The sequence below is a fragment of the Astatotilapia calliptera genome, chromosome 4 (assembly GCF_964374335.1).
Source record: "Astatotilapia calliptera chromosome 4, fAstCal68.1, whole genome shotgun sequence".
NCBI classification, from domain to species: Eukaryota; Metazoa; Chordata; class Actinopteri; order Cichliformes; family Cichlidae; genus Astatotilapia; species Astatotilapia calliptera.
The window spans coordinates 20,329,614-20,344,019 of record NC_137425.1 but is presented as its reverse complement, the minus strand read 5'-3'; the positions used below and the strand labels follow the sequence as shown (position 1 = coordinate 20,344,019).

General features: G+C 40.5%; 2 protein-coding genes across 3 annotated transcripts; one reads left to right on the top strand and one right to left on the bottom strand.

Annotated features, from left to right (window-relative positions):
* The first annotated feature begins 713 nt into the window (after positions 1-713).
* eps8l1a (EPS8 signaling adaptor L1a) lies at positions 714-9,113 on the top strand. 2 transcript variants are annotated; one of them, XM_026165327.2, is made up of 14 exons: positions 714-854; positions 1,643-1,754; positions 1,862-1,920; positions 2,133-2,271; positions 3,371-3,459; positions 3,538-3,612; positions 3,687-3,835; positions 3,968-4,159; positions 4,386-4,491; positions 4,593-4,733; positions 4,873-5,008; positions 7,372-7,519; positions 7,893-8,025; positions 8,686-9,113. In XM_026165327.2, the coding sequence occupies exons 2-14, from the start codon at positions 1,643-1,645 to the stop codon at positions 8,701-8,703; spliced, it is 1,497 nt and encodes a 498-aa protein (XP_026021112.2). In that variant the 5' UTR covers positions 714-854; the 3' UTR covers positions 8,704-9,113. The 2 variants fall into 2 exon arrangements, with proteins under 2 accessions (XP_026021112.2, XP_080156505.1); XM_080300379.1 differs by lacking the exon at positions 714-854 and adding an exon at positions 1,281-1,346.
* A 360-nt stretch (positions 9,114-9,473) lies between these two features.
* nme4 (NME/NM23 nucleoside diphosphate kinase 4) lies at positions 9,474-14,327 on the bottom strand. The gene is made up of 5 exons (XM_026165325.2): positions 14,027-14,327; positions 12,936-13,066; positions 12,757-12,858; positions 12,511-12,623; positions 9,474-10,769 (listed from the first exon to the last, which is right to left on the bottom strand). The coding sequence occupies exons 1-5, from the start codon at positions 14,163-14,165 to the stop codon at positions 10,649-10,651; spliced, it is 606 nt and encodes a 201-aa protein (XP_026021110.1). The 5' UTR covers positions 14,166-14,327; the 3' UTR covers positions 9,474-10,648.
* Positions 14,328-14,406: the final 79 nt, after the last annotated feature.

Genomic DNA, 14,406 nt, shown 5'->3' with positions numbered 1-14,406 from the left:
ATTTTGTTGTAAACCATCAATATTCACCTTAAGGTTGATAAAGAACCTCAGCCAAGGTGTGAGAGCTAAACAAGGCCTGGTTGAGTTAAGCCTCAAAAGTTGTTTCCTAAAATGTGATTAATTGCAACATTATTCTGTAAATTACAGATTATCTTTTTCAGGCATTAATTCTTTCAGTCATTACACACCAAGTAAAAATTGTGTATAGCGAATGGTTAATAAGTGATTCACTCTTTAACTATTCGCTTTGGTTTCCATTGGGTAACAAGAACCCAAGAAAGAGACAACTAGAATAAATAAATAGCATCCTGGATATTTAATTTATTCTTATTATTTTTGTGACTGTGCGATTAGCAGGTAGAAACTAAAGACAAGTTCATGAATACAAAGTAAAAGGACAAATAAATTAGATCTTTACCAACAGCTTTTATGGTGGCTTTGGCCTCGGCTCAAATGAAACTTAATTTCTCTGAATGAGTGGAGGTGGTGTGCTTGAGTAAGACTGTGCTACATTGGTGAGAAAGAATGCAGTGCGGATCGCGTTAGGCTCTGGGCATAAGCCACAGGCAGTTGTTGGTTGAAATACCTGTGATAAGGAAGGAGAAGTTCACCAAGATGCAGAGAAAGAATCTCAGGGAGGGAGGGAGAGAGCCAACCTCTGTATCTGTGTGTTATAGGAGGGAATAAAACAATGCAGTGTGACTACGAAAGGACGCCAGACTTGTTTTTCTTGTTTTGGCACATCCCAAGGAGGAAAGACATCCTCTCGCAAAACAGCCAAACTCACTACAGTCACTTGAGCAGGAGGAGTGGTGTCTTTACCCCGGATTCAAACACGCGAGACACACCAAAAGGTACGTTGATGTATGTCGGTTTAAAGAATTAGCTTGTGTAAAGTGTATGTGTGTGTGTGAGAGAGAGAGGGTGAGAAAGAGAAAGAGAGGGGGAAAAACAGAGGTAGGAACTGAGAGAGACAGATACACCTGTTAGATCTAGGACGGCTATCTTGTGTCAGTAATGTTTCTCAGAGGAGTACATTTGGGGCGGTGTACAAACAGGTGCTCAAAACGTCAGTGCGTGTATTTGCTTGCTGTTAATTGCATGAACTGCTGAAGGAGAAAGGCAGAAAGATGAGATGTCAGGATAGAAAGCTACTGTATGACCTGTAAAGGACAGCCTTTTAAGAAAAACTGAGCTGTGGTGGAGTTTCTCTGTCGCGCTTTGATTGTTGCATCATCTGCATACCATCTGGTATCTTTTCCTGTAGTGTACCTGTCACTTACCTGCATGTGAACATGCCAGTATGCACAATGCTGAATACTCGGCATTCTTACAATCAGCCTGTGGTATGTGCCATTGTTGTGCTCTTAATCATCTTTTCTTTTTGATGTAATGGGTATAATTAATATGACGCCAAGATGTCAGGCAGGCAAAGTTAATGAGAATCTTTTATATCATTGAAGACTAGTTATCTACATGTGAACGTTTAAAAACGCTAAGGACGAGAGATCAAATATAACAATTCAAGTGGGACAAGAAAGGAGACATAAAAAAAGGGTAAATGTCATTGCTGTGCTACCAAAACATCATTCCCCATTCTGTGTATATTACATTGAATTCTGTTTATGTCCACGTGAAACAGATGTCAACATCACTTCCATCGGTGCTCCCTAGAAAGCCTTCAGGTGTCCGAGTTATGGTCCTTAAAGGACAGCAGGAGCTTTCTGATGGGGTTCCTAACAAGTCTGGCAAAGGTACACTCCTCTCCAAGAATGTGGTGTTGGCAAAAACATGTGTTTCCATCTTTTGCATATGCTTTTTGTAAACTTTGAATTAATGGCCTTGTTCTATTTCTGCTCAGAGAATGGTACCAGTGGGGAGTCGAATCAGATCCCTCCACTGAATGCAGACAGAGAAGTGGTACGTACTCATACGCCTCTTTTTTTGTATATATGAGTGGGTACAAACAAGACTTGGAAATTATCAACACAATCAGAAAATCACACACATATGAACAATAACCCCAGATTTATTATCTAAACTTTAGAAACAGTAAACCGATGTGGTGTAGTGTTCTTTAAAATCAAAAACAAGCGATATGATGAGAGCCTCGTGTGTGAATCATTCCTCAGGAGATTATGAACCACTGCTTTGACGATGTGGAGCGATTCATGTCGCGCTTACAACAGGCGGCAGAAGCCCAGACTGTCCTCAACCAAAGGAAAAAGAAAAACGAGAGGAAGACCAAGAAGGATAAAAAGACCCAAGAAGGTGAGGACCTCGACAATTTCTGACCAAAATAAATGACTTATATTGGAAACAAGGAAACCTGTCTCTTCGAGTGATACCGAAGAGCCAGATATGTTTTGGATAAGGTTGAAATTTAAAATGCAGGTTAGCAGATGAAAGTGAGCTTCAGACATGTGGAGGAAGGAGCGATTGACATTGACTCAATATTTTACACACTGAAACTCAACAGGCAGGATGAAAAAAAACCAAACATTCGGGTAACGCAGAAAATTCCTGCACATCGTGAGAATGTCTAAGACACAAGGCATGCAAGTACCTGAACACGTTTATGCACTGCTGTTTCTTCATATAGCATGATATTATTATGTTTTATATTGGGCACAATTAATGTCTGAGTCTGAGTCACTAAGTATTTCTCTTTTTGTCTAACTTGGCAAACTCATCTGGGTGTTTCCTAAATTAACACTGGGATGGACTAAAGGAAGGCTCTTATTAGTCATTACTTTGTCTTATACGAGCACTTGCTGTGACAAGCTAGAACAAAGGTCATGGTATGTTGTGCTTCTAGTATTTCTGTTCATTTCTACTTTTGTTTTTCAGAATTTTCCCCAAACTAAAGTGTTAGCATCCACATGATAGTCTGTATCATGCTCCAGATATACTCCGTTCAGTTCAATTTTATTTGCATAGTGACCAAGAAGCCCACAATAATACAGAGAAAACAGAAAAAAACAATAATCAAGTGACCCCCCCACCCCTCCCAATGAGCAAGCACTTTGGTGAAAGTGGGAAGGAAAAGCTCCCTTTTAACAGGAAGAGACCTCCAGCAGAACCAGGCTCAAGGACAGGGTGAAGGCTCTGCTTCCCATTGTACTTTTAAACACCATAAGAACCTCAAGTAACTGAGGAGCAAAGTGCTCTATTGGGGTGATATGTTAATATTTGGTCTTTAAGATAAGATGGGGTCTGATTACTCAAGACCTTGTATGTGAGTAGAATGATGTTAAACTTGATTCTAGATTTAGTAAATGTATCGGTAAAAGCAATACTTGTACGCTGTGGTTATAACAACCTTATGTTTTATGTCTATGGTGTATATATTTTGCTGTTCTGTGTGCAGATGGTTTGTTGACCATGAAAGCCAGTCCTCCCCCAGAAGAAGACTTTGTGAACATCTTTCAGAAAATCAAGTACTCCTTCAGTCTGCTGGTATGATTAGACTACGTTCTATTTAAGCATAAAGAGATTTCTTTGATAAATACAAAAAACAAAATTGATTTTTTTCAGGACCGCCTGAAGTCATATATCTCACAGCCCAATGCCCCAGAGCTGCTCCACCACATCTTTGTGCCTCTCAGACTGGTGAGACCTCATTTAGTGCTTTTTCTTCTTTTCCTCTTTCTTTGATCTTTACTGTAGAGACCTCTCTCTTACAGATGGTGAATACCACTGGGGGGCCAGCATTAGCTGCATCCATCATCAGTCCTGCTTTGACCAATGGTGGCGTTAAACTGCTCCAGGAACATCTGACTTTAGAGGAAAATGAGCTGTGGACTTCACTGGGGACCAGCTGGACCTCACCCAGGTGTGTGTGTGTGTGTGTGTGTGTGTGTGTGTGTGTGTGTGTGTGTGTGTGTGTGTGTGTGTGTGTGTGTCAGCTTTACTAGAGACTGTGCACAACACGGTTTTAATGACAGGCTCGTTCCACTTTCTCCAGCTCCCACCTCGGTGTGACTGTTCCTCCGTATACACCTGTCTTTCTGGATGGGTGGAAGCCTCAGACTCATGACTCTACTGGCCAGCCTTTTGAAGATCCCATCGAGCTTCAGCACAAAGTAGATGCTTTCAATGAAACCAAGCAGAAACAAAGTCAGCAGGAAGAAGCTCAACAGGCAGCACAGAGCCCCAGGTAGGCCACTGAAGAAGTGTAAATACATACAAATAGAGCAAGACATTATTATGGTTTCATAGCAGTTGTGATTGTTTTTGTGGAGGCTGTATTCTTACTGGCTAGAATCAAATCAGTCAAATGCTTTTAGTGGCAAACCATGATTAAGATTACTGATATCTGGCTCCAATTTCATGTTTATTTTTTTTATGTTTTGCATATCTTTTAAATACTATCTGTTTTTCAGAGACGGAAATGGACATGCGCATGGTGAGAGCCATTACCGCTGCAGTTACGACTTTGTCGCCAGAAACAGCAGTGAACTCTCTGTGCTAAAAGGAGAAACACTTGAGGTACACACCCTGAAATATGGGTGGCGATCTGAATACAAAAGTAGAGTTTAGATCCAGGAGTACGTCACACAACTTGGCTAATGAGAGTCATCTTTCCGTAGGTGATTGACTCATCAAAACGCTGGTGGAAGTGTCGGAACAGCTATGGCGAGATAGGATTTGTTCCTTTTAACATTTTGGAGCCTGTGTCTGCTCTGAATAAGATGGAGAAAGATGGCTCAGTGGTGCACAGGGAGTCACAGGTATAAGACGACACACAGCTACACAAATACACAGAATTTTATTTGTGCCACTGCCTCAGAAACTGTACATACTGTGATTTCTTGGCTAATGTTGTCATGTAGTTTTTGTTCATTCCTGCTTTTTTTTCCACAACAAAAGGCAGGTCCTGTCCCTCACTCAAAGCGCTTCTCATACACCCCATCAAGCGGGGGTCCCACTACAGCAACCCCAGCAGTGCGACCTCAAAGCATGGTTTTACCATCTACAAGGATGCAGGGAGATGAACCTGACAGAGGTAAATGAATATGGGCAGACAGAAACGTCATAAACACATACAGTGGGGCAAAAAAGTATTTAGTCAGCCACCGATTGTGCAAGTTCCCCCACTTAAAATGATGACAGAGGTCAGTAATTTGCACCAGAGGTACACTTCAACTGTGAGAGACAGAATGTGAAAAAAAAAAATCCATGAATTCACATGGTAGGATTTGTAAAGAATTTATTCGTAAATTAGGGTAGAAAATAAGTATTTGGTCACCTCAAACATGGAAAATCCCTGGCTCTCACAGACCTGTAACGTCTTCTGTAAGAAGCTTTTCTGTCCCCCACTCGTTACCTGTATGAATGGCACCTGTTTGAACTCATCATCTGTATAAAAGACACCTGTCCACAGCCTCAAACAGTCAGACTCCAAACTCCGCCATGGCCAAGACCAAAGAGCTTTCGAAGGACACCAGGAAAAGTATTGTAGACCTGCACCAGACTGGGAAGAGTGAATCTACAATAGGCAAGCAGCTTGGTGTGAAAAAATCAACTGTGGGAGCAATCATCAGAAAATGGAAGACATACAAGACCACTGATAATCTCCCTCGATCTGGGGCTCCACGCAAGATCTCATCCCGTGGGGTCAAAATGATCATGAGAACGGTGAGCAAAGATCCCAGAACCACACGGGGGGACCTGGTGAATGACCTGCAGAGAGCTGGGACCAAAGTAACAAAGGTCACCATCAGTAACACACTACAACGGCAGGGAATCAAATCCCGCAGTGCCAGACGTGTTCCGCTGCTGAAGCCAGCGCATGTCCAGGCCCGTCTGAAGTTTGCCAGAGAGCACATGGATGATACAGCAGAGGATTGGGAGAATGTCATGTGGTCAGATGAAACCAAAGTAGAACTTTTTGGTATAAACTCAACTCGTCGTGTTTGGAGGAAGAAGAATACTGAGTTGCATCCCAAGAACACCATACCTACTGTGAAGCATGGGGGTGGAAACATCATGCTATGGGGCTGTTTTTCTGCCAAGGGGACAGGACGACTGATCCGTGTTAAGGACAGAATGAATGGGGCCATGTATCGTGAGATTTTGAGCCAAAACCTCCTTCCATCAGTGAGAACTTTGAAGATGAAACGAGGCTGGGTCTTCCAACATGACAATGATCCAAAACACACCGCCCGGGCAACAAAGGAGTGGCTCCGTAAGAAGCATTTGAAAGTCCTGGAGTGGCCTAGCCAGTCTCCAGACCTCAACCCCATAGAAAATCTGTGGCGGGAGTTGAAAGTCCGTGTTGCTCGGCGACAGCCCCAAAACATCACTGCTCTCGAGAAGATTTGCATGGAGGAATGGGCCAAAATACCAGCTACTGTGTGTGCAAACCTGGTAAAGACCTATAGTAAACGTATGACCTCTGTTATTGCCAACAAAGGTTATGTTACAAAGTATTGAGTTGTATTTTTGTTATTGACCAAATACTTATTTTCCACCCTGATTTACGAATAAATTCTTTACAAATCCTACCATGTGGATTCATGGATTTTTTTTTCACATTCTGTCTCTCACAGTTGAAGTGTACCTCTGGTGCAAATTACTGACCTCTGTCATCATTTTAGGTGGGGGAACTTGCACAATTGGTGGCTGACTAAATACTTTTTTGCCCCACTGTATGAAAACTAAGAAAATTGACACGTTTTACTATTTCATGACATTTGAATTTGATGGCAGGAGCACATCTAGAAAAAAGTTGGTACAAGAAATGCCTGGAAAAGTAACCGGTACTAAAAAGAAATAGCTGGAGGAACATTTTGTAGGCAAGGCTAACTGGCAACCAGTCACAAACATGAAATAAATCATCTATGAGAGGGTATAGTATCATCAAAAGATTCAGAGAATCTGGAGAAATCTTAAGGGACAGGCTGAAAATCAAGTTAAAATATAGATTTGTGAAGTTTGCAAATCACTGGAATATGTTCTTATTTAAAGTTTTCAATCTTAAAACGTATTTAATGGTTTTAATATAAATTTAAAATGTTTTTTTTATTATAATATAAGATTTCTGCTTTGGAATTTAAGTTGCTTGGTATTACAAAAAGAACACTTTGTAAAGGGGAACGATATGTTCATATAAATATAACTTTTACTTTAGTTTGATATGTGTAAAATGTAATTCAGCAAAGGTCTAGTATAGATTTTTATTTCAGCTGACTAAAGTGTTTTTCATAATCAAAATCATGATGTTTATTGCATTATATGACATGAATTCCTGCTTTCACATAAATCAAACAGGCAAGGCTCATAGTTGTTGATGTTAAGCAATAAGTGCAACTCCAGCTACAACTGTACAGGTGTATATAAATGCAGTTGTTTTTCTTCTTTGTACAGTTCTGATAATGAATGATGAGCTTCTACAAAGGATAGCCCGGAGAAGAGGCTCATTTAAACAGACAGCTGATAACTCTACACCTCTGAACTATGACTCTCCATCTTCTGAGGTGGCAGCCTGGCTTACTGCCAAAGGCTTCAGCGCAGTGTGAGTACTCCACAAACATATTTGTTCATATTAGCTAGAGTTAGTACTCAAGCTCCACTAAGGAATAGCATGTTTAAACATGCTGTTTAATTTTTATATTATATTGGTTTTGCGCATTAGCACTAGCACTCCTGCTAGCCAGGAGATAAATGTGTGCAATACTGCAGATGTAGGTTTCAAAAACCCTGAAGTTGTATAAGGATTAAAATAGCTTAAGTATTGTAGCTTTACTGTTTATCATAGCTTTACTGGGTAATGAATTGGACTTAAAAGTCAAGTTCTTCTTTAGAAATTAAAAGGTGAATATTAAAAATAGGATCTTTTTCACAGTGAAAGCACAAAAATGCTGATCTTGTAATTCATTCCTGCTCAGCACTGTTGAGAGCCTGGGAATTTTAAACGGAGCGCAGCTGTTCTCCCTAAATAAGGAGGAGTTTGTTGCAGTGGCACCAGAAGAGGGTGAAAATGTTTACAGCCAGATAATGGCAGAGAAGACTCTGCTTAAGGTTTGTTCCCTATTTTTTTTTTTTATCTGGATGTACTAGTTTGTGTGTATGTGTGTATTTGCAAAGATATGCTTGGGTGAGTGTTGAGTCATTTGTTTGCTCAGCCTTGACTTATGCACAGACTTACATTATTGCCACTGCCCCAAACTGATTAAAGATTTACAATGGCAAAAACGTGAGCAATTTCAAATTGAATGCACTCCTGTATAAATTAGTTTTTAAAATGTGGTCATAGTTTCATTTAAGTGGAAGTAAATGCCAAACACAATCTATTTGAAGTATTTGCAACATTTAAATATTTACAAATGAACATACCTATTCACAAATTTTGTCAACAAAACTTAATTGGGGTAAGAACATTTGTCAACTTGTCTATTTAAAAAAAAAAAAGAAAAAAAAAGGAAGATTGTAAATCAGAGCAAATTTAACTAGTAAAAAAAAACAAACTATCCACAAGATAGTCCATGTTTCTGTGTCACATGTTGCCTATACTTGGTGTGGGTGGGCAGCTTTTGTGATTTTTCTTGCTTTTAGTAAATAGACTTCATAAACAGATAGTTTTTGGTGATGTGTCTAAATCTGATTTTCTTTTAAAAATATGATCAAGAACTTTAATTTCATTAAGAAGTGAAAACAAATTATATCTTCTGTCCTCCCCAGAATGCACAAAAACTTTAGAACTGGATGCTTCGATGGATCCAAGAGTTAAAGATTAACTCACAAAGAAAGAGTGATGTATTGTAACAGAGTTAAAATATCCTTTAATACAGATGTGACATGAATGCTTATTTGATATAGAGGTAATGCTCATATTTTAATCACAGAGTCTGCTAATTTATCAACAAAAACAACAGATTTTAGAAGAAATTCTATTTAAATACTCTGGGAACCAATTTGTTGTTGTCATCTGGTTTTTAGTTTGACATGTTTGTAATCTTCATGCAGGCTTAATTGTATTCCTTCCATGCAGTGCATGATTTTTTTTTTTTTTTTTTTTACAGCTAACATATTTGTATGACAGTAACCCCCCAACCTAAAATATATGCTGTCTTTCAATGCTTATAACCCTGAAATACCATAATTTACAACACTGAGATATATATGTGTGTGTGTGTGTGTGTGTGTGTGTGTGTGTGTGTGTGTGTGTATAAAGATGGCTAGCATATATATATATATATATATATATATATATATATATATATATATATATATATATATATATATATATATATATATATATATATATATGAACTGTATTTCATTATTTTGCTTGTTGTTATATATAAATTATACATAAAAAGATGGCAATTGCATATAGACTCCTCACTTTAATACTTAAGAAATTTTGAAGCAGTGCAAAGAGTTAAAACATGATTAAAAATAACCACGAGAAAGCGATACTACAAATGTAAACTCACATAAAAACTCTGATACCTGATAGCAGTTAGTTAACATTATGGGGGAAACTCTTGTTTAATTTCTTGAGAGGTAGAAAGATTATTTCATGTTTTCAGTTAAAAAAAAAAAATGTATCACAAAATTTCAAATCACATATAAAGTTGCACGCACACGCGCACACACACACGCGCGCGCACACACACACACACACACACACACACACACACACACACACACACACACACACTCTTTGTTAGACCAAATGCATATAACTATTAACCAGAAACAATGCACTCATCAGTCACAAAAATCAAGACCAGCTGTCTAATATTGTAGACCCATTATGATACAAAAACAGCTCTGATCAGTCTTCTAACTGGACCCTGTAGTATCAAGCACCAAGACATTAGCAGCAGATCCTTCAAGTCTTAGCCTAAAAGGTTGTATTTCTGTGCGTTAGACTCGTTTTTCTGGCACGGCCCACAGATACTCAATCAGATCATAATCTGAGGAATTTGGAAGCCAAGTCAACACTTCGAGCTTTCTGTCATGTTCTTCATACCATTACTGAATTATTTCTGCAAAGTGGGTAGATGTATTACTCTGCTGGAGTAGGCAGGCACACTGAAAGACTTGCAGATCAAAAAAAAAAAAAAAAAAAAAAAAGGTAGAGAAACATTTTTTGCCCGTGATCGTTTTGTGTTTCTTTGTGATCCAAAACTCACATCTGTTTGTGTGGACTTTGTATCTCATTATGGCTGTTTGCAGACTTTACAGCCATTCTGCACCTAAACATTGCTCTCTATTTGCAGAGATTTTCTAACTTTTTGGTTGTTGTTCATTTTTCTTTCTTTGAAAAGATAGTTACCTTCATGAATGAAGCAGAAACTGACAAGCAGAGGGTCTAGATCAGGAGCCGCTTAGCCTTTGGGGTACCTTAAGTGCATGCCCAGTAGTCCCAGTCAGTATTTTTCCATGGCTGTAGCTGGTTGGTGTATAGCAATAATAATCCAATGCTAAGACTAAGATGCCTACTGTATTATATGTACATATGCGTAGTTGGTATTCTAAAATCTCACATTTGCTTTAGCAAAAATCTTTTGATTCTTAGTGCACTTAATGAGGTAAATTACTTAGAGAGAGAAACTGTGGTGGCACTGTCATTAGGCAGCAGGAGAAGAGGTAGTTATTACTGATTCTCACTGCCTTGAACTGTCAAGCATCTTCAGTCCTCCATCATGTTGCCCTGGTTGCAGCATTCCCAGTTCAGGAGATCCTTTCCCTGAAACCACAGCTGGATCTCCCGTCGAGCACCCTCCAGTGAATCACTGGCATGGACAACGTTCCTTTAAGTGACCAACACACATGGTTACTGTACTGCCACGTCATAAAAGCACATACAGTGGGGCAAAAAAGTATTTAGTCAGCCACCGATTGTGCAAGTTCCCCCACTTAAAATGATGACAGAGGTCAGTAATTTGCACCAGAGGTACACTTCAACTGTGAGAGACAGAATGTGAAAAAAAATTCATGAATTCACATGGTAGGATTTGTAAAGAATTTATTGGTAAATCAGGGTGGAAAATAAGTATTTGGTCACCTCAAACACGGAAAATCTCTGGCTCTCACAGACCTGTAACGTCTTCTGTAAGAAGCTTTTCTGTCCCCCACTCGTTACCTGTATGAATGGCACCTGTTTGAACTCATCATCTGTATAAAAGACACCTGTCCACAGCCTCAAACAGTCAGACTCCAAACTCCGCCATGGCCAAGACCAAAGAGCTTTCGAAGGACACCAGGAAAAGTATTGTAGACCTGCACCAGACTGGGAAGAGGGAATCTACAATAGGCAAGCAGCTTGGTGTGAAAAAATCAACTGTGGGAGCAATCATCAGAAAATGGAAGACATACAAGACCACTGATAATCTCCCTCGATCTGGGGCTCCACGCAAGATCTCATCCCGTGGGGTCAAAATGATCATGAGAACGGTGAGCAAAGATCCCAGAACCACACGGGGGGACCTGGTGAATGACCTGCAGAGAGCTGGGACCAAAGTAACAAAGGTCACCATCAGTAACACACTACAACGGCAGGGAATCAAATCCCGCAGTGCCAGACGTGTTCCGCTGCTGAAGCCAGTGCATGTCCAGGCCCGTCTGAAGTTTGCCAGAGAGCACATGGATGATACAGCAGAGGATTGGGAGAATGTCATGTGGTCAGATGAAACCAAAGTAGAACTTTTTGGTATAAACTCAACTCGTCGTGTTTGGAGGAAGAAGAATACTGAGTTGCATCCCAAGAACACCATACCTACTGTGAAGCATGGGGGTGGAAACATCATGCTATGGGGCTGTTTTTCTGCCAAGGGGACAGGACGACTGATCCGTGTTAAGGACAGAATGAATGGGGCCATGTATCGTGAGATTTTGAGCCAAAACCTCCTTCCATCAGTGAGAACTTTGAAGATGAAACGAGGCTGGGTCTTCCAACATGACAATGATCCAAAACACACCGCCCGGGCAACAAAGGAGTGGCTCCGTAAGAAGCATTTGAAAGTCCCGGAGTGGCCTAGCCAGTCTCCAGACCTCAACCCCATAGAAAATCTGTGGCGGGAGTTGAAAGTCCGTGTTGCTCGGCGACAGCCCCAAAACATCACTGCTCTCGAGAAGATCTGCATGGAGGAATGGGCCAAAATACCAGCTACTGTGTGTGCAAACCTGGTAAAGACCTATAGTAAACGTTTGACCTCTGTTATTGCCAACAAAGGTTATGTTACAAAGTATTGAGTTGTATTTTTGTTATTGACCAAATACTTATTTTCCACCCTGATTTACCAATAAATTCTTTACAAATCCTACCATGTGGATTCATGGATTTTTTTTTCACATTCTGTCTCTCACAGTTGAAGTGTACCTCTGGTGCAAATTACTGACCTCTGTCATCATTTTAGGTGGGGGAACTTGCACAATCGGTGGCTGACTAAATACTTTTTTGCCCCACTGTACCTTCATAGGCTTTAATGTTAAAAATCAGTTTTATGTCACAAATATCAGCACACATAATGAAATGAAATAAAGTCAGGTTACCTGCTGACATGGACGCTGAAATCTCCTCTGACTGTGCCCGCCTGGGCTTCAGTTGGGTTAGTGTGTCCTACCATTTTACGTGATGTCTGGACTACATTGGGCCCCTCCCATACCTAAATAAAAGTAAAGCAGCATGTGTTGGCAAGACTGATAAACCTACTGAAGAACTATAACAAGAATAAGCAGAAAAGTAACAAGGAGAAAACCAGGAGTATCCTCGAAAGAGGCAGACAGAGGAGCACTCACCATGACCACCACAGGCCCTGAGGTCATGTAATGCTGCAGACTAGGATAGAAGGGCTTAGCTCTCAGCTCACGGTAGTGCTGAGACAGGAGATCCTCAGACACCTTTCAAACAGAGACAGATTCAACAAGAAACTTGCAGATCACACACACACACACACACACACTTCAAACTCTTATACCTGCACCATCTTCAGGCCAACCAGCTTGAATCCCCGCTGCTCAAACCGGTGAATTATTTGCCCGACAAGACGGCGTTGAACTCCATCTGGTTTCACGGCTATGAGAGTCCTCTCCCTCACATCTGGAAGACCTGATGTGAGCAGACACAAAAGAGGAGCAATGGTTGTTAACCATACTGCAGGGAAGACTATAAAAAATACCAAACTAAAGTCTGCAGGTGTCTCAGTTTATAAATGTGTGGTATTTATCATATCAACATTTATCATATCAACACACACGCACGCACAGACGTGCATTTGTGTGTGTGTGGGACACAACGTCCCCACAACACAATAAACTAACGCGCGCATGCGAGTTTGCACCCCTAAAACAGACCAACAACCCTCACTGAACAAAACTGCATATGAGAGGTATGGCTTTTGTTTAGCTACAGAACACACAGAATAGAAGCTGCACACAGCCCCTTATGAATGACTGCACGCTATCAATTATTCACACGTGACTATCCACGAGAACTGCAGTCTCCTTGCATCTTTAAGACCGGCTGTGACAGCGAAATACAGCGACACCATAGCGGGCTGGATGGAAGTCTGGTTCTGGCACAGAGGTTTGGGTGTGTTGTATGGGACTTGCGTTTTGTGTGTCGGTATTGCGCACCGTTTAACTTTTGTACCCCTAACCTAGTTCCAGTTCATGACCCGAGCTTTTGGCAAGCAAGTTTGTTTTCCCAAATGTGCCCGTTAAGTTTGGGTCAAATAAACTTTGCCTTGGACTCTGCGCCTTGGACCGAGTCTAACAGACTAAAGTTTGTTAGACTCGGTGCTAACAGAAATCTTTTAAAATCGGTTTCGACAGTGACAGTTTGAGTGTCATTTTCACTGTGTAAAAATCGCGTATTCAAGATACTGTGCACATTTTTAATTCGCAATTCATGAACATTCACTTAAAAACATAAAATTTGCATCCAACTGCTTTAAATCGCCACTTCTTAGCAAACGAATCGCGTAAGTTCTATCTGAAGGACTAATACTTATCTACTATGCAAAACATATGGCTTTACTTAGCAGCTGGTACAAAATGAGTCACTTACTTGATTTGTTTCTTCGCCCGGTAGATCTGTATCCACCCCACAGCTGAGAAGGAAAACCAGGTAACAGACCTTTTGTGGATTCTTGAGTCCTCCAATAAAAGTGTTGGAGAAGTCTGTTAAAAACGCGCAGCTGCAGCATGGCCGTAATGTGACGTGCGTTTTATCAGCCTCTACTGAGTGAAGTCAACCCTCATCAATAAAAACTCACGAGTGATCCCTCTGTGCGTCTCTCCTCATTGTCACTCAATCTGAAATTTAACTCCAGTGATGCCAGACCTGTGTTAGTTCTCCGTACACGCGTGCGTCACTCAAAATCTCCCTTCGCTTTCAACCCGATGGATTTCAAAAGAAACACTTCCACGCATAAATCTTATTTAGTT